This window comes from Heterodontus francisci, chromosome 32 (assembly GCF_036365525.1).
Source record: "Heterodontus francisci isolate sHetFra1 chromosome 32, sHetFra1.hap1, whole genome shotgun sequence".
Classification (NCBI taxonomy): domain Eukaryota; kingdom Metazoa; phylum Chordata; class Chondrichthyes; order Heterodontiformes; family Heterodontidae; genus Heterodontus; species Heterodontus francisci.
Window position 1 is genome coordinate 11,351,761 of NC_090402.1, and position 20,588 is coordinate 11,372,348.

The following is a 20,588-nucleotide window of genomic DNA, read 5'->3' on the forward strand; positions in this document are numbered from 1 at the left end:
TGCGGTCCCCCACCGCTTAGCAACGGGGCCTTAATTTACATATTAAAATTAATTAAAATGAAATGCAAATAAACTTACCTGGTCCCAGTGGCCGTACCATGCCAATTTTACGGCCGCCAGCCGCTCCTCGCGTGCCTTCGGAACTCTGGACTAAAATGATCAGGGCAGGGGTTGATGGGGAGTGGGAAAAACACTTGTTATTGGTTGTGGGGATGGTGGGAAGGGCTGAGGGGCATAGGTAATGAAGTCCGGGGGGGAGGGGGGAGGTTCGAGACCTGAAAAAAAAAGTCTTTTCTGGAGGGAGAGGGCAATTTACAGATTTGTTACTCGTTGGGGATGTGGGAGAGGGAATTGAAAATGTGTGTAAATGTCGATCTTTATTTTTCAGCATTCTTTCCCTTTAAAATTTTAATGAATCTGAAGGGCCTGAAGTCCTTTGAAAATGGCGCTGGCGTCTGCGCGGTGGGACCGGACGCCAATTCCGGGAATGCGGCGGCCGCTCCGCCCCCTCCATTTAAATGAGCACCCCCCCCCACCCCCCGCGCGAAATATCCGTGTCGGAAGGCGGCTGAGTTCAAAGTGCACCACCAGCAATGTGCGGCATGCTAATAAAATCCAGTCCTACAGTCTTATAAAATTGCCTGCCATCCACCCAACTCCTCAGAAGTCAAAATAGTTGATACCAAGCACAAGTGTAAATGGAAATGGCTTCAGCCCAACGTATCAACAGTTAACACAGTTACCCATTGAAAAAAAATCGTTCAGGCAGTTACTCACTCAGCGGCAGGTAGGCTGTCATCATCAGATGGATTCGCCTCATCCTCTGATTGGTCGCTTAAGAGGTCACATGGTAAAATGGCAGCAGTGTCAGCAATTTCGAGGACAGGTGCAATACTGGGTCTTCTACTCCCTGCTCCATTTTCAGTAGGCAACGTCAAGGTGGCGCCACTGGATGGGTGGCACTCTGTATTCTGTAGATCCATAGCAACAGTACCTGGAAGAGAAAGAAGACAACAGGATAAAAACATTAATGCAGTCACAGCCAGTTAAACTCTCCACTAAGCATCATAACGAAAGTGACAGGGCATGGGCTACAGGTTACAACTCAAGAGCGGAGCAGAAGTCCGTTTCCCAAAAGAGAGGAAATGCTGTTCATTTATGAGCACCTAGTTATCCAACATTGGTGGAAGCCCTCTCTTGAATATGGCGGCTACTTGGTGCGACAATGGGAAAAAGGAAAAGAATAATAAATATTTTACAATTAAAAAAAAATACACCAAATTCAGAGTGAATGTTCAGGTCAAAGGAGTCATTTACTAATGCACTGTTTCTCATAGAGCAGTAGTTAAAGACATTGGCAGCCCCTGATCACAATCCTATATATTTTTATCTATATTCTCCTAAAAGCATAGATATAATGAAACTGATGCGTCATCCTAAGTTTTGAAGTGAGTGGTACTCATTTTGGGAAAACCCAATTATTTCAATGGTTTTCATTTTCTTTCCCGTGTGAAAATGCAACACATTTTCCTGTTAGTTTGAAAAGCTCCTGGAGTTATAAGAATGCTTATTTCCTTGTGTAGGAAGTTTAGACCCAGGATAGTTGCCTTACAGACTTTACTCTGTCCTGGCCAACATTCTCTTCAACCAACATCGCCATTGACAAAAAGATCAACTTTGCATTGCTTTTGGGCATCTTGCTGCATTAAAAAAATATTTTTAAGAAACATGCACTTGTTCAACTTTTATTGTTTTAATAAAATGCAAGAAATACTGTGGGAAATGCTAATCAACAGAATAAAACTGAGTTCAAGTAGAACCAGCAAAGAGGTTACTTTTTTATTATTGATGCTCTATTCAAACTCATTTCGTCATGCATTCTTAATCTTGCCTAATCAAAAGACAAGCTCAACACAATCTTGAGGAGGAGTAACTCACCTTTCAATTGGGTAATTTACAGTCATCTGGCTTCAACACTGAGCTCAAAGAACTTCAGATCATAGCTACTGCTCCTATTTTCTCCTACAGCAAGAACTGGTAATGGTTCTGCTTTTACCATTCCTCTGGGTTCTGTTTGTTTACTTATTCCATTAACATCCCCTTCTGCCTTGCACCATCATCCGTTTTAGCATTGAATCACTACTGCCCTCCACCTTATCATAGACCTTCCTGTTAATTCTTTCCTTCCCTCCCTATCTTTCCCTGCCTCTGTACTTGCTTAAAAACTATTAAAAACTTCTTCTAGTTCTGGTGAAAGGTCATCGATCTGAACCATTGGGTTGGATTTTCCTCTGGGCTTAGGAATCCCTACAGCTGGGCCAAATAGGGGTACCGAGCCCGCACTTACCGGGAGAGAGACTGGCTCAGCAATCTCCTGGGAGGTGGCCTCCTAATTGGCTGCCTCCAAACTCTCTGTCCTATTAAAGATGGTGGGTGGGCTCTCAATGCCGCAGGCTCAGAGAGCTGGCAGCTCTGGAGCCTGGGCAGCCCACTGGGAGAGGTGAGAATTGCTAAGGCAGGTTGGGGACCGCGAGGTGCCCTCGCTGGCCTGCACAGCAGTGTAGAAATTAACAAGGCTGGCAGGTCCATTGGGATGGAGGGGAAATCCCTCCACAGGATCAGGATCGGCTGTAATTGCGGCCTTTCACGCTTGCGGCCCCGTCAATGGGGCACGGAGCTTCTGGCCACAGGGAGGGTGCTTCCATTGTGCTGGTGGCCTCCACATACAGTGGGCAGCTACTCTGTTGGTGGCAAAATGCCAGAGACACCACAACATCGTCCCTAATTAGGGTCTCAATCACCTTCATTGGCTGTTTGCCCGTCTCCATGGGTGCGGGCAGCCCAATCCTTCCCAACCCGCCCGAGAAGCTTCCCAGCAGTGGGAAGGCATCAGGGATCCATCCCAACACGGCTCCCCCCTATCTTCCCAGCACCAGTCCCCTCCCCCACCTCCCGCTCCAAGCCCGTCTCCATGGGATTGGGAAAATCCAGGCCGTGAACTCAGTTTCACTCTCCACAGATACCGTCTGACCTGTTGATTATTTTCTAACATTTTCTGTTCAGCCAAAATAGCTTTGAAACCAATATTAAGAAGAACTTCCTAACCAAAGAATAATGGATGCTTAGAATAGTGTAGGTTAGTAGAGACAGAAACATTTGGGATGTTCAGCAAGAGGCCAAATACTCTAATGAGAGAGAAAATGTGGTGGAAGGATGAGTTTTGATAGACTGGTCTTTTTGTGTGTCTTTTTTAATGTGTTTTCCATTACATAAGCCCTTTGCAATTCTTCTGTTAGTTGCATCTTCATCTGCTCTACTATTATGTGCCCTATAGGTGAGGGAGTAAATTGGTGAGTCACTGTTAGCCGGGCATCTCTTCAAGGCCCATTGCTGCACAGATACAAAAGCAACTTTAAAAATCTAATGGTATATCTCAAGAGGACAGAAATACAAAAGGGGTGGAAGTTATGGTACAGCTGTACAGAGCTCTGGTTACACCCCCAATGGAGTAACTGTATTCACTTCTGTGCATTGCGCCTCAGGAAGGATATAGTAGCTGGAGGATGTGCAGCGCTGATTCACAAGCATGATACTGGTACATAACGGGTTATTATGTGGACAGATTGCACAGTCTAGGCTTGTAGTTCCTGGAGTATAGAAGTTTAAGGGTTGATCTAATTGAGGTGTTTAAAGCAGTTGATAGGATAACTAGAGAGAAACTATTTCCTCTGGTAAGGGAGTTCAGAACAAGGGAGAAAAACCTTAAAATTAGAGGTAAGCCATTCAGGGGTGATGTCAGGAAGCACTTCTTCACACAAAGGGTAGTGGAAATCTGAAACTCTCTCCCCAAAAATCTGTTGAGGCTGACGGTCAGTGGATAATTTCAAATCTGAGATTGATAGAGTTTTGCTTGGCATGAGTATTAAAGGTTACGGAACTAAGGCGGGTAAATGAAGTTAAGGTACAGATTAGCCATGACCTAAATGAATGGCAGAACAGGCTCGAGGGGCTGAATGGCCTCCTTCTGTTCCTATACGGTCTGTATAAGCCAAATAAAAGATCTCTGAACGCCTCTCTGGTGTTTCTCATCTTTCACCAACTAAGCTGAGCTTACTAAACTGTCCATAGTATCAGAAGCATAGTATCAAATTTGTCAAACAGGATCTCCCTTTAGTAAAGCCATGCTGACTTGTTCTAATCATAGTATGCTTCTCCAAGTGCAATGTTAAGTCTTCTTTAATAACAGTTTCCAGCATCTTCCCAACGACTGATGTTAGGCTAACTGTCCTGTAGTTCCCAATTTTCTCTCTAACTCCTTTCTTGCCAACTTCCAATCTGACAGGACCATTCCTGAATCTAAGGAATTCTAGAAAATTATAGCCAGCGCATCCACTATCTCTGCAGCTATCTCTTTTAGAACCCTAGGGTGTAGGCCATCTGGTCCCGGAGACTTGTCAGATTTGAGTCCCTCAAGTTTCTCCAATACTCCAAGGCAGGATTTTGGCAGCGATTTTCCCCAAATTGGCCAGTAAGGGGTCAGAGGGCAGGCTTCCCATCCAATTAAGGACAGCTGGCAGATTCTCGAAGATGGAGGGCCAATAGGAGGCCCTCCAGCTTGGAAGGAGCAGCAGCCTGCAGTTCAGGTAAGAGAGAGGAAACGCACCTCCATTTTGAGATGCCCTCTCTACATGTTTTAAAACTTTTAAATTAAAAAATGGCCTCAGCAGCTGGGCCACCATTGTGGCGGGGGAGCCCCTTTACAGACAGGCCTGCGACTACAGCTGGGTCCAGGCAGGTGGGGAGGGCCTCAAAGCCTGCCTGGAGCATTCAGCCCCTCAGTCTGCCTGCGGGAGGCTGTCTCCAGGCGGCTAGCCTAGTTCCTGACGTCCCGGGGGGGCCCAGAGACTGACTGGAAAATTCCAGTCGGCCTCTGACAATAGGCCTAAATTGGCCTTTTAATCCCCTTAATTGACTACCTGCCACTTGTGGGAGGGTAGCTCTTCAGCCGCCGATCCCACCTCTGGGAAAATGTCCGGGGCAGAATGGTGCTGACAAACCAGCACGCCAGTCAGCAGTGTGAATGTTCGTGCCCGAGCGCAACCATACTTGTCCCCATATGGGGGCAAAAATCCTGCCCCATGTTTCAGATCGATGACCTTTCATCAGAACTGACATAACATAATCAATACTAACATCTGGGCAGGGAGTGTATAATGCACTATATGAGAAAATTCACCAAGAAGCAAACATAGTGAAGCAAGATTCAAATCTGTTTTAGCAGGTAATCCCTCCGGTTGAAAATAAAGTCAACTTCATACAAATAGGAAATATGAGGGACTGATGGCCTATGCTGGAGCTGCTTTGCTGGATGGAGAGAAAAGTCTTGAAACAAGTAGCACCAATACCTGTTTCCTGTACTAGAAATGGCAATATATGGCCAGCACTTGTGCTTCTGTGGACATTGCTCAGGAGGTGGTGTATCAGGGCAGGGGCACTCGAAGTGCATTTATTCACTAGTGTTTCGCTCTGGAGACAGTCCTGTCTTCTAAGACTGTACAACAACTCAGGCAGTCCAGGAATGAGCACAGCCCACCCATAAGGTCCTGTAATACAGACTTGACAATACCAACCAGTATGGACCATCCTCTGACACTGAGGAAAGTCCACAGCCAGAAAAATAAAAATCATGAGTTTGAGCAACTTCATATTTGCTTCAGTGTTGTCACTAGTGCTCAGCATCCAATCTGCAATGTTAATGGAGTGAATGCAAAGGCCAGCAGCCGCACCATGTTGCTTTCATGCTGAAAATTCCCCAGTATAATTGTGTAAAATCACTGCCTACAAGCAAAGCTCGCCATGCAGAACGTGGCCAACTTGGTGGCGACCTTGAGTTAGCACTGCAAAATATTTTATTGCCCTTGTATCAGCAAGGAAGCTTCAATACAAGTGCAAATACTTGGGACAAGGGCATCCAAGGTGGAGGTGAGGATGTGATTGAATAGATCGGTAGCTGCAGAAATGGCATGGCGAATGGGAGGCCTGGAGCCAGACAGTTGTGAATTTACATGTGCTGTTGTAAGTGACATGGGGATAGATTTTTCCAGGGGGGGGCAGCACAGAAGGAAGTGGCTTTGGAAGAGGGAAGAGGGGCTGTGAGTGGAAAAGGATGCGATCAGAGGGTGGCCTTTTCAGTGCTTGAGATGATAGAAGTAGAGAGCAGAATGTGTGATGACAAGGTCGGGGAGCTGGTGGCTGTGAAGATGAGTAAGATCAAAGTTTCAGCAGCAGGAATTAAGTCTGAGGAAGTTTTATGAATTCAGGGAAATCTTGTTTTCCAGGTATAGAATGGTAATTATCCTTATCTGCACTGCAAACATATAAATACATGGAGTAAAGTCTATTTGTCACATTAACATTGTACCTTCCAAAGTTTTTCCCATCAGAGCCAAGGTTCTGTTGAAATTCTCCTGTTCTCTAAAGGTAAATCAATTAAAACTTGGGAATACTTAAATGTTGCCTTCTTTGGCATGACAGCCAAGGAAGCACCATTTCTTCTGTTCTTACATTTCCTTTATATATATTCTCTTTAAGTACTTATCCTTAGAACCTTCAATTCCATTTCTAATCATGCCATCTGACAGATGCCCCAAGTTCCATTATTAAGTCTACCACTCCAGGAAAGATACGCAGACTGCAAGCTGTACCATCCATCCTGAACAAGGGTTCTGTCAAGTTTGGCAAGGGCAAAATAATGGCCAACCACTTCCTTCAGTGAAAATTTTCAGAACAGTAGCCAACACAATTTAAGTCATGCATTCCAATAATGCAACAGGTGCATTCATCTCAGTGTTTGTTAGTAGCTTTTATCTAGAATTGTACAACAAGGTAGAAAAGAAACATGTTCAACAGAAATACTGGCAGAGGACACAGCAAGTTGTATTATAGCCAATACAATGAGCACTGTAGGCAAATGCACTTTGCAACTTTATCAACAGCAGAGTTTACATCTAGGCTATTTCTCTTGTAGAATCAGAAGCTTCCAATTTCATACAGGTTTGCATTTTTCAAAAACAAAATGGACTAAAAATGTTTGTAAGTTGAAGTGTTGGGTATTTCCAAGCTGTCCCAAGAAGACGGTCAACCATCCCCAGGGATATTATCAAATGCCCCGAGATACCATCGTACTGCTCCAAAGAATGCTCTGCTGCTGACAACGTTGGCTTCATTCTAGAGTTAGAACAATGATAAATGGTTCGTTTGCAAATGGGTTGTTCCAGTTTTCAGGATGCATGAAAATGCATGCAAGTGTGACAAAGACAATTGAGTAAAATGCAATGATGTATACGGCAATAAATGGAAATCAGAAATTAGGTTGTGCCTGGTTATTTCCTTTGATCACAGACATAGATAGGAAAAACCACAGTATGATTATAGAACAGTTAGTTGATAATAAAGTGCAATGTTTGTGACCACATTATAACAATGCAGGAGGAACAATTATTCGATAACGGTTCTCTTAAGTGTACATTGTGAGCCTAATTAGAAGCATGGGAACAATACAATTCTTAAATTGCATCAAGTAACAGTATGCAAACATCTCAGCTATCATTGCACTTCGAAAATGACCATCGACGTCAGTATGTTCTTTCAAAAAGAAACAGCTAGAGTGAATTATAATGCCGATTCCTTGATCAAGGCTCCCAGTTAGGAGTGCCAGCTATGGAGAGCACTAGTTTAGGGAATCATGGGCCCACAGGCCTTGAGCTCCTGTTCACTTATGTATCAGGGTCTGCAGGCCTGTGAGTTTTCTGGCCAGTGTTCCGTGCAAGCAGAAACAGCCCTCGTGTCTTTCTGCAATTAAAAAAAAAAATTCACTGATCCCAAGGACACTGGAAAGGGTTCGCGTACCTGAGAGTGCTTCTGTGACCCTCTTATATCAGGTGAAATCTTTTAAGAGTTAACTTACTTTCCTCTCTTGTGCCTCTCATGCTGTAAACACACTATCCACAGTATCTGCTTCCTTCTTGCATCCTCAGAGAGTTGAAATCAAGTGTGCTGTCCCTAACTCATCCTTCCTCAAAACCTTCAAACTGGAGCCTCCCTACCTCCCTCAGCTTTCTATTTGTCCTAACCTCTACTTTTAGAATCCAAACATGGCTTCACCTATTCATTATTTGTTGGTTTAGTTCATCTTCATTCCTTAGTCGTGGCCAGCACTGAGTTTTGACCCTTCACCTAAATTTCTCAATGTTGAAAGAAAGTCATGTCTCAGACTGTTGGGTTTGAATCAATTCTCTTGTTGATACTATTAGGACTGAGGAAATAAAAATAGTTCAGAAATGGGCAAGGAAGGATTATTTTAAAGAACCATTTTTTAATTTTTCAAAACTGTTTTGAAAAGACCTTTACAAACTTGTAAAAATGATCACTCAACGTACTCCTAAAAAGAAAATACTGCTATTAATTTTTAAAAATAGGATAGATATTGCTACAAATCAACCATGGTTACACTTCAAAAGTAATTTGTTGACTGAAGAACTTTATGATGTCCTGAGGGTGGAAAATTTGTGTCACAAATTCTCTCATTCTTTACTGTTGGCAGCATTAATGGATGAATGCTTGTACCTGCTTTGTACCTGTCTGCTAATGTAATGCAGGTGTTTATAAGTCCACTATTAAAATACTGGGACAAGGAGTGTGTTAAAAGCTCACCTGCTATCCCCGACAGCAGTTTCTAGGCTGTAGTTACAAGGAATTTTCAAATAAATATTTGTGTTTCAACTGATGACATTTTGGGGGATGGTTCCTTCAAGCAAAACTATAACCTGATCTCTTATAGTTTTATTAAATGCCATCAAGCTCTGCGAATTTGCTAGTCACACAGGAACCGGAGGAAATCTCCCTGGCTCGAAGAGGAATTAGTATGGGTGTGCTATAGAATCCAGCAGTATAAAGGAGTCAAAATACCATTAGTAGATAGGTCTTGAATTTTCCCTGCATCGGTACCCAGCTACACTTCTCTAAGTTTAAACATGGAAGAGATTCCCAGAAAAGGGGTGGTTAATACATTAATTGGAAGTTGTTCCCTGACCACACTCCCAGAGAAACTAAACAATTCATTCGGTTGTCTGGGTGATCACACAACACCTTTCACCCGCTGTGTTAGAAGATTCTTTCCTCTCTGTGTGATGTGAGGATTAAGGCAGGAGAGGGGGAGGAGGAGGTCACAAGAAAGGCAATCTGGATTTTAGAAAGAGGATGCTGCACAGGCAGTAAGGAACTATGAAAGACAAGGGACTGCAAGAGAGGAGGTTCTATCCTGGGTCGTAGGTCAGAATTTATAGGGGTTCTCCACCTCAGAATGTTGTGGATGCTCCATCGTTGAGTATATTTAAGGTTGAGTGAGACAGATTTCTGGTCTCTAAGGTAATCAAGGGGAGTGGGTGGGAAAGTGGAGTTGAGCCTCAAGATCAGACATTATCATATGGCGGAGCAGGCTCAAGGGGCCATATGGTCTACTCCTGCTCCTATTTCTTATGTTCTTACATCTAACACAAGCTCAGCGGCCCACTGAAGTGGGGTAGTATTCATTATCTCCACTACGACAATCCTGGCTCTTCAAAACAAGCTCAATGGAATTAGTTCAAAGGAGAGAAGTGGATGAGGGAAAAGAATGTGAGAACATGTGTTTAATGCAAATGAATAATAGCACTGACATATAAAAGGAAGATGGCACATGTTGGAAATCTGAAATGAAGCAGAAAATGTCCAGCAGGCCAGTCGGTATCTGATAAACAAAAGCTTCATGTCTCGGCTGAACAGGTTCTAATGATGGGCTATACCATGTGTTTTTCTTTAAGATGCCATATGGCCTACTGTGCATTTCCAACATTCAGTGATTACTTTTATTAGATTATGCTTCTAAACTAATATTCTGCCATTTTGTTCAGTGTATAGCATCCATCTAATAATGCACATCCATCCAATAACATTACATGCAATGCAATTGGAATTGCATAATCCAAACAGTCAATAATCCTCTCTATGCTTTGAGCAGCACAAACTCAAGTTGCAATGAAGATTACAAAAAAAAAAAAATCCAACAATACTCAGAAAACCCTTTCGGGATGAGTTGATGTTGAGTGGCGGGAAGCTCATGCGTTACTTACCATAGGCTGTGGACTGGTTAACTTCATGTCACACAAGCACAAAGGGGAAGAAAACAGTAAAAGAAAGGAAACAGTCAACGCAACAAGATAACACCTCATTGAGCATCCCTTCTTAGCTTTGAAATTGGAAAATTACATTAAACGCCAACTTAGTTACATCTGTGGCCGTGGCAATGTTCAGCCTTCTAAGCCTTGACTGGCTGGAAAACAACCAATTGGTCTGCAGCCATTCAAAGGTCAATAATCATGAGGTAACACCCATCTCCTAAAGGGAGATTAGAAGCTAGGAAGCAGAGGCACAGTTAAGTAAATGTGCTTAATATTTTTATTTAAGTTTAGGAAAATGTTATGGAAACACCAGAGTGTGTTTCTTTAGTTGAACAAAGATAAAAGGTAAACTGAAAAAAAGAGGAACAGAAAGGGCAAGCAGAGGTACTGTGATTATAAGTTTTGTATTTATATGTAGAAATGTTTTTTTTTTAAAGAGTGCTAATTGGACATGCAGACATAATATTAAAATCTATCCTTGTTCCATGTAACTTTTTGATTTTATATCATTACTAGTCGATCTCCTGTGATGTTGCACATGGAAAGTCAAGGTTCCGTTTAGGCAAAGTGGGGTTAGAATGTGTGGGGTAACAGATCAAGGCCCACAGACTTAATTCAGTCCCCATTTTTAAGTCACATATTCTAAGCTATTTTTATATAGCATACTTTGATATGATTATTCATAGTTAAGTAGCAAAACATACAGCAACTTGGGAAGCACATCCTTCGCATTTGAAGTTTGTTTATTAAGTAGCACCTTTCTGGGTTGAAACATCCTTGTTCAATTATTTGAGCTTCATTCTTCTAGTTTAGAGTGTCATTTCAATCCCTTGATAGACATTAGCCTTCATAAGTCACCCTAATAAAATTATCCTAGGGCTAAAACCAAAAATGTATTTTGTTCATTTTTCTAAAATGAAAGCTCACCTAATAGAATTCTTTTGTGCTGTGGCTAATATCACTGTGCAGAATAGGCAGGTGGGATGTTGGGTATGTACCTCAAGGTCATCATTATCTCCAGGAACTGTTCTGATTCCCTCCACTTTGCAGCAATGCTTTGCAGTACAGCTCTGCAGTCAAAGTCTGACCTTACTTCAGAGAGAAGTGGTGGGGAAGGTAGTCTCAAATCCTGGAGTTGACATCAATGCAGTGTCCAACCAGGCTTATCCAGAATTGATTCAAATGTTTAAAGACTTCAGATGCTCTATAAAAATTTAAATTTTGAGAAGACAGAGAGGAGACAGTGTCTCTCTCACACACACAGAAATACACAAAGACAGACAGAGACATTGGGATACACAGGGAGAGTGAGAGGGTGGCAGAGAGAAAGAAACACAGACAGAGAGAGAGGGAGACATAGAAAGAGAGAGCGAGAAAGACAGAGAGACACACACAGAGCTAGAAGGACGGACGGACACAGAGATCGAAAGAGCACAAGCCCAATTTTAACCTAAACCTGACTTTAATGGACAGGGTATAAATGCGTGTCAGACCCAACCACACCCTATACCCAGTGGATGGATCAGGTTAAAACTGGGGCAAGAGTTTGCGACATTGTGGGACAAGGCAAGGTATGTGGAAGGAAGACAATAGAGATCAGCATATTCCTATAGTCATACAGAATTCTAGCTGAAATGAAACAGTATGAATGAGGTACTTTGATATTAGAATAATGCATTTTGTCTTTCACTGCATGGTACCTAGTGGAGAAGAACTGAACTTGCCAAAGGCCAGAATCTGCCATTGACCCCCGACTCCAAGTTTTAAAAAAAGGAAACTTGCAAAAAATTGCTTTCTTCTGGGCAAATCATTGATCGGAGAAACTTAAGCGATAATTTTATGGCCAGTATTTTTCAGGTTCAGCATTCTCATTGTGTGTGTGCAACAGCAAAGGTTAAAAAAAATCAATTTCCATTTCTGATTTGATGTTAGCCATTACAAAGACAAAATAAAAACACTGGATCAGAAAAATACTGGCCAGGCAGCCACTGATTTATCAAAATATAATCTTCATTTTTGAAACAGTATAATGTGAAAAAGAGCCAGGAAACAAAAACATGTGTCTCATTTTTAACCAGCCCCTTTTTATAAGAGGGAACAGCTCTCTCTCTGTCCTGTTACAAGACTGTCCCTTGTCCTCTGTCTCTGCTGTACAGCAGGAACATTCAACCTGTTACTCTCATCCACACACAGAATCTCACAGCCTGTCACCTCAGTCTATTTGCCTCTTTCTCTCCCACCATGTATACTTCTCCTGACTCTTGTGAACATGGAATATTTTTCCAGTGAATAAAATTTCTCCGTGTACAGTCAAAAATCTTTCTTTTACTAAACTGTTATAGATCGATGCCCAATTTAGTGAAAGGATTTTCCTTCAATTTTACACAGAGCAAAATATGTCTCTTGAGTCAGGATATTCTAAATTTACTCTAGTGAATAGGATTTGTATTACTCTCAAGCAGGGCTCTTTTTTTCTCTCACACACACAGAATTACCTAAATTACTGTGCTTTTTCTAAATGAACAATGTTTTCAAGCAATTCTAAATTCATTGATTTGACAGCACCTGCAAAGAAGTTCACACATCCAATTTAAAGCTGTCACAGTTTTAAAGTTGTTAGTTTATTGATCGAGAAGTAATTACTTTTGTGTAACTATTTATCCATTAGCACAGAACGTAAATTATTTCAAAAATGCCTCTAAATTAGGCTGAGCGGGGCCGGAATACAAATGTATCTGCATCTCAACACTGGGACATGAGGGTTACATCTTTGATTGTTCAGTTTCACCAAATCTGACATTTCCCTAAAATTAAGTCTGAAAATGGGATTTTCTGAAGATGAACTCAACAAGGTTTGCTAAGTGGGAGTTTAGCAAATAAAAGCTCAGCATGTTTCCGACAACCTAAAGAAGCTTGGGTTTAAAGTAATGTAGACCTCAGCTGGAATATTGTGTCCAATTCTGGACACCACACTTTAGGAAGGATGTCAAGGCCTTGGTGAGGGTGCAGAAGAGATTTATTGGAATGGTACCAAGGATGAGGGTCTTCAGTAATGTGGAGAGATTGTGGAGAGAAGGAGGTGTTCTTCCCCTTAGAGCAGAGAAGGTTAAGGGGAGATTTGAAAGAGGTGTTTAAAATTATGAATGGCTTTGATAGAGTAATTATCGAGAAACTGTTTCCAATGACAGAAGGTTTGGTAACCAGAGGACACAGATATAAGGTGACTGGCAAAAAAACTACAAGTGGCATGAGAACCTTTTCTTCCCCACAGTGAGTTGTTGTGATCTGGAACGTGCTGCCTGAAAGGGCGGTGGAAGCAGATTCAATAGGAACTTTCAAAAGAGAATTGGATAAATACTTGAAGGGAAAAAAATACGGGCTATGGGAAAAGAGCAGGGGAGTGGGATTAATTGGATAACTCGACCAAAGGGCTGGTATTGGCACGATGGGCTGAATGGCCTCCTTCTGTGCTGTGTCATTCTGTGATTCTATGAAATGATTGTTAACTTCCAGTTGCTTCCTAATTTTAATGGACATACAACCATTTTAAACTCACTGTAAGGTCAAAATAAATGGAGGGACAAGGATAAGACTTTCAATCTGTTGAGATCATGTAATCTTTAAGTCCTGTTAATCATTTTTGACTCTGTCCTACACATAGCATCATTTAAATTGACCAATCTGGGCTTTGAGTGGCGTGTCTATAGCTATTAGGGTTGAGATTGGCAAACTCGGAAGTCACTAGGAGTCAAACCTACGACCTTTCTGCTCCATGTGGTTCATCTACTCACTGGATAAACTCACTGAACTATCAGGGGATTTTCCAAGCGAGTTGTCAAAATCAAACAGCAAAATCAAACTTCAGAACTGAAGCCATAGTTCTCCCACCTGGCCCAAGCTTGTCCTCTCCCTAGTTCTTACCTTGGACTTAACAAAAGGTGCCAACATCAATCCTAGCTCAAACTCCCTGCTTCATCAGGAACTGTTCAGTTCCCATTTATAGGGCAGGATCTTGAGCCCCCACTGAGGGAAGGTACAGAGGCCTGGGGGCAGGATAGGGGGCGTGGCAGGACTACCTGGCCACAAGCAACGGATAGCCAATTGAAGTAATTAAAGGTCTATTGAAGGAGGCCGACTGGGATGTCCCAGTTGGCCTCCAGGTTCCCGCAGGTGGCAGGGGACAATTTAGCTGCCTGGAGGTGTTGTCTTGGCGGCAGATTGGGGGGTGGGGGACAAACACTCCAGGCAGGCTTAGACGCCCTTCCCGCCTGCCTGCGTTCAGCAGTAGCCACAGACTGCCCTGTGGAGGGGTATCCACCCACTCCCTCCCCCACCCATTCCAACAGTGCTGGCTCGGCTGCAAGGACCTTTTTTATTTTAAATTTAAAAAGGTTGGAGAGAGGGTGCCTCCATTTTGAAGTGCCCCCTCTCTCACTTACCTGCCATGGCATCCTTCTGCTGCTTTCGAGCTGGAAGGCATCCTATTGGCCCTCCAGCTTTGAGAACCCGTCCACCTTCCTTTAATTGGATGGTGAGCCCGCCCTCTGTTAGCCAAATTGTGGCAAATCACAATGAGTGAATGTTTGCTACGCAGTGCGAGCTTCTGACCCACATTAGAGCCTGATGGCAGGGTTCAGAAGCCCACAAGAAATTCCTGTCCAAAACGCTTTCATTGAGTCATCAATTGTTGCACACGCCATATAGTATTTAATAGCATCTATCGCACAGAAACAAGTTATCGAGTCCAACAGGTCCATGCCAGTGTTTATTCTCCAAACTTCCTCTCACACATCTTCATCTAACCCCATTGACATATCCTTCTATTCTTTTCTCCCTCGTGTGTTTATCTGGTTTCCCCTTAAATGCATCTGTGCTGGTCTCAACTACTTCTTGTGTTACTGTGTTCCACATTCTCACCACTCTGAGAAAAGAAGTTCCTCCTGAATTTCCTATTGGATTTATTAGTGATTTATGGCCCCTAGTTCTGGCCACCCCTGCACGTGGAAACATCTTTGCTATGTCTATTCAGCGAAACCCTTTCATAATCTCAAAGACTTGTTTCAGGTCACCGCTCAGTCCTCTGAGCCCAAGCTTATTCAATCATTCCTGATAGATGTAACCTCTCAGTTATGGTATTATCCTAATAAATCTGTTTTGCACCTTCCCCAGTTCCTCTATATCTGATCAATCTTGTGGTTTGATCGTCATCCCCGTCAGTTTTTAATCATGTTCCCTGGTTTCTATCTTAGCTTTCACACAAATTCATCTTTACAATTCTCTTCATCTTTTTGACTCCTATTCCCTCTTTCCCACTTAATCTTCCCCCTGCCCTCCCTTCCCCCAATATGTATAGGTAAAGGTTTCAAAAAGCATCTGATAAATGCCACTTAAGAGACTGGTTATAAAAGTGAATGCAGAGGGTGTTAAATAGAATGTAGTTAGTGATAGAGGAATGGTTAGGGACAGACAGTGAAGAGTGTAGGTGATGGATGCTTTTCAAAGTTGGCAGGATTTGTGCCGTAGGACATCTTCTGTTTTTCATTTATATAAACCATTTGGATATGGATACAAATGGAATAATAGTGAAGTTCGAAGATTATACCATGGGAAACTGGAAGGAGAAATACAAGAGATTACAGAAAGATATGGAACTGTTAACAGAGTGAACAGTCCTAGATTGATGGAACTCAATGCAGACAAATGTGCAGCTGTAGGATGAAAGATTTGGTTTGGAAGATTTTTATTTTAGGTTCTACACCCATCTTTTGTTTCTTTACTTGTCCCATTACCACCCCCTTTTGTCATTTAATTACTTCCCCCTTTCCCTGCCTCTGGACTTGCTTAAAACTTGTTCCATCTCTAAATTTTGCCAGCTCTGACAAAAGTCCATCAACCTGAAACAATAACTCCGTTTCTCCACTGATGCTGCCTGGCCGGCTGAGTATTTCTAGCATTTTCTGTTTCAGACTGCCAGCATCTGCTTTTTAAAAAAAAAAAAGATTCATAGTACTTTTCAATGCTTTAGGCTCCAATATTATCTATTGCAAAATCCAAGTTTTGAAGCCTAAGCTTGACAGCAGCCAGTATCAAGTTCTTAATCTGCTTTTTCTTCCCTTTTATTCTTTCAGCCCTGATGCTATCCTGCATTATGGGCCTTGAGTTTTCACCCAGGTTTCTCAATGTAGATAATTGATTGCTGAGATTTTAGGGTAACTAATCTAGATATTTAATCACTCACCCATACTTGCAATTATGCTGTGGACAGGTAGTCTGGAAGCTCCCCCGAAGATACCTCCTGAATTTAGGCCTTTCCTTTTCTGTTTCTCTTCCTCTTTGAATATGAAGGCCGAGTTTTCTTCCTTTGTGATGTTAATGTAGAAGCAGGTGTCTGAGCTAACCATAATGTGCCGGGGCCCAGGGTTGAGCAAAATGCTCTTGTTGTCTTCTCTCTTTGCACCTATCAGGCAGACACCATACCTGAAGAACAGGAGAAAAACCGGTAAATCCTCAGCCAACTGTGGATGCTATCGTCCTTTGTTCCATTCGAACACCTCACTAATTCCTCTGCATAAAAATTCCATATTAACTTGCCCTAAAAATTTCTCATGTTGGAAAAACCCTGCAACAACAACTTATATTTCTTTAGTGCCTCTAATGTAATTAAACATCCCCAGGCACTTCACAGGAGCATTATAAAGCAAAATATGTCACTGGGCTACATGAGGAGATATTAGGTCAGATGACTAAAGGCTCGGCCAAAGAGGTAGGTTTTAAGGAGTTTCTTAAAGGAGGAAAGTGAGGTAGAGAAGTGGAGAGGTGCAGGGAGGGTATTCCAGAGCTAACAGCCTAGGCAACTGAAGGTGCAGACACCAATGGTTGAGCGATTAAAATTGGTGATGCTCAAAAGGTCAGAATTAGAGGAATGGAGGTATCTCAGATGGTTGTGGTGCTGGAGGAGATGACAGAGATAGGGAGGGGCATCAGTCCATGTAGGAATTTGAAAACAAGGATGAGAATTTAAAAATCATGACATGCTTGACTGGGAGCCAATGTAGATCAGCAAGGGGTGATAGAGGAATGGGACTTGGCACGAGTTAAGACACGGACAGCAGAGTTTATGGTGACCTCAAGTTTACGGAGGGTGGAATGTGGGAGACTAGTCAGGAGTACACTGGAATGGTCAAGTCTGGAGGTGACAAAAGCATGAATGAGGGTTTCAGCAGCAGATGAACTGAAACAGAGGCAAAGTCAGGTGACGTTACAGAGGTGGAAATAGGCAGATTGAACAGTCTCTGAAACAGCGAAATGGATGAACAGTTTGGTTGCAAACGTCTGTCAGAGTATTTCTGAGGAAACGCAAAGTAACCCATTCGTTTCTCTCAGATGCTCATTGACCAGAATAATGTGTCTGGTTCAGATTTCCAACATTAATGTTCTCTTTTGAACTGTTTTTATAATTGCAGCTTAATGAGTGGGAGGAATAACAAATTAAACATGAACATCCTCACAAAACAATGGCATTAAAATCGGTATTGAATCTTAAAGAAAGGGGGCTTGCCATCAATATAAACTGTGGTTTAGTTGGCATCCATATCCTAGCCAGAGGTGACTTTGCAAGTGAATTTAGTAGTTGGTATCTATCTTGACCAAGATTTCCATCTTCTGTATTCCAGGCTTTATGACAATTATCTACAGCTCCAAATGGCAATGCCTGTTACTCATAATGCTAGCAAAGATGATACTAGAAGACAAATGGACAGCTTCTAAGCAGAATGATTAACAGTGAGTGCCATTTTGAATTGCCCACCCGAGTGGGATGAGGATGGAGGCATCAGTTAATGCTCACAGTGGCAACAGATTTTTACAAAATGGGGATTATTTTCCTGCATTTGCACTCAGAACACTTTACATGTCAGACACCCAATGTCAACATCAAGTGTTAATTGTATATTAATTGTATGCTTGTGCTGGGCATTCACTGGGGATTCACTTGAGCTCCTATAAATAGACACAGACTGAAACTGTGGTTGTTGGGTTTGGAGGTGCATGCTAGTAATGTGCAACTCTGTAAATAAATGCTAATAGAAGTGTGTAAAGATTGGCTCCAGTTCCATCCTTCACCAACTGGTTTTCTGGAGTACAACATCAAGCACGCCCAAGTCGGACACAACATACTTCAATGCTATTTTTTTCTATTCTGCCTCTCCTAGGGTGTTATAGGGATTTTTTATTCCCCATTTGCTACACAAGAACGCTCTGAGTCAGATTGCAAACTGCTGCTAAATTAGGAACTTTTTGTTTTGTGCTGGGAGTGGTAGCATGCTCAGTAGAAATGGGAGTGAATCTGCTCAGCTTGGACATCTACAATCAGTGGACAGAGGAGTCTTTCATCCCATTTTGAAAAGAAAATCATTTTAAAGGACATGGCCAGCATTGGCAAGGCAAGCTGGGAAGGTCAGTTTGAAAGTAAATTTAATTTCCTTTTGTTTTTCGGCGGAGGCCAGGGGGCTGCTGGGTAAGTAAAACACTATATATTTGGGCGGTTTCTGAACCCGAGACACCACACTTGTCGTGTCTCCCACCCGCCCTCCTCCTCTAACCAAAAAAAAAAAGGACTCGGTGGGGTGTTTATAAGGTAAGGCTTTTTCGATTTCTCTGGTTTTATTGTGATTGGTAAAAACTTTTCGTTCCTTTTTCATTTAACTAAGTTAAGCTTAAGATTAAAAATGGCAGGAGATCTCAGACCCGTGTCATGCTCCTCTTGCTCAATGTGGGAGCTCAGGGACACGGCTGATGTCCCCGACTCCTTCACGTGCAGGAAGTGTGTCCAACTGCAGCTCTTGTTAGACCGCATGACGGCTCTCGAGCTGCGGATGGACTCACTTTGGAGCATGCGCGATGCTGAGGAGGTCGTGGATAGCACGTTTAGTGAATTGGTCACACCGCAGATTAGGATTGCTGAGGGAGAAAGGGAATGGGTGACCAAAAGGCAGAGAAAGAGCAGGAAGGCAGCGCAGGAGTCCCCTGCGGTCATCTCACTCCAAAACAAGTATACCGTTTTGGATACTGTTGGGGGAGATGGCTCACCAGGGGAAGGCAGCAGTAGCCAGGTCCATGGCACTGTGGCTGGCTCTGCTGTTCAGAAGGGCGGGAAAAAGAGTGGAAGGGCTATAGTCGTAGGGGATTCGATTGTAAGGGGAGTAGATAGGCGGTTCTGTGGTCGAAAACGAGGCTCCCGAATGGTATGTTGCCTCCCAGGTGCACGGGTCAGGGATGTCTCAGATCGGCTGCAGAACATTCTAAAGGGGGAGGGTGAACAGCCAGTTGTCATTGTGCACATAGGCACTAATGATATAGGTAAAAAACGGGATGAGGTCCTACAAGCAGAGTTTAGGGAGTTAGGAGCCAAGTTAAAAAGTAGGACCTCAGAGGTAGTAATTTCAGGATTACTACCAGTGCCACGTGATAGTCAGAGTAAAAATGAAAGAATAGTCAGGATGAATGCGTGGCTTGAGAGATGGTGCAGGAAGGAGGGGTTCAGATTTTTGGGACATTGGGACCGGTTCTGGGGGAGGTGGGACTATTACAAATTGGACGGTCTACACCTGGGCCGGACTGGAACCAATGTCCTTGGAGGTGCTTTTGCTAACGCTGTTGGGGAGGGTTTAAACTAATGTGGCAGGGGGATGGGAACCAATTGAGGAGGTCAGTTGACAGTAAGGAGGTAGTAACAAAAGCCTGTAAGGAACTAGATAATGAAGTCAGTGTGACTAAGGGGAAGAACAGGCAGGGAGCAGATGATGAATATAAAGGGACTGGTGGTCTGAGGTGCATTTGTTTTAATGCAAGAAGTGTAGTAGGTAAGGCAGATGAACTTAGGGCTTGGATTAGTACCTGGGAGTATGATGTTATTGCTATTACTGAGACTTGGTTGAGGGAAGGGCATGATTGGCAACTAAATATCCCAGGATATCGATGCTTCAGGCGGGATAGAGAGGGAGGTAAAAGGGGTGGAGGAGTTGCATTACTGGTCAAAGAGGATATCACAGCTGTGCTGAAGGAGGGCACTATGGAGGACTCGAGCAGTGAGGCAATATGGACAGAACTCAGAAATAGGAAGGGTGCGGTAACAATGTTGGGGCTGTACTACAGGCCTCCCAACAGCGAGCGTGAGATAGAGGTACAAATATGTAAACAGATTATGGAAAGATGTAGGAGCAACAGGGTGGTGGTGATAGGAGATTTTAATTTTCCCAACATTGACTGGGATTCGCTTAGTGTTAGAGGTCCAGATGGAGCAGAATTTGTAAGGAGCATCCAGGAAGGTTTTCTAGAGCAGTATGTAAATAGTCCAACTCGGGAAGGGGCCAT

At 42.9% G+C, this 20,588-nt stretch overlaps 1 protein-coding gene across 8 annotated transcripts in view; it reads right to left on the bottom strand.

Annotated features, from left to right (window-relative positions):
* The window catches only part of kcnt1b (potassium sodium-activated channel subfamily T member 1b), a 357,067-nt gene that overhangs the window by 61,180 nt on the left and 275,299 nt on the right, over nucleotides 1–20,588 (bottom strand). For 6 of the 8 annotated variants that reach the window (XM_068012233.1, XM_068012236.1, XM_068012235.1 and 3 more), the window contains 2 exons: nucleotides 16,456–16,694; nucleotides 778–994 (listed from right to left, as the gene is read on the bottom strand). In XM_068012233.1, the coding sequence (XP_067868334.1) occupies nucleotides 778–994; nucleotides 16,456–16,694 (456 nt within the window). The remainder of the gene's footprint in view (nucleotides 1–777; nucleotides 995–16,455; nucleotides 16,695–20,588) is intronic. The other 2 variants (XM_068012234.1, XM_068012232.1) reach the window with 1 other exon arrangement.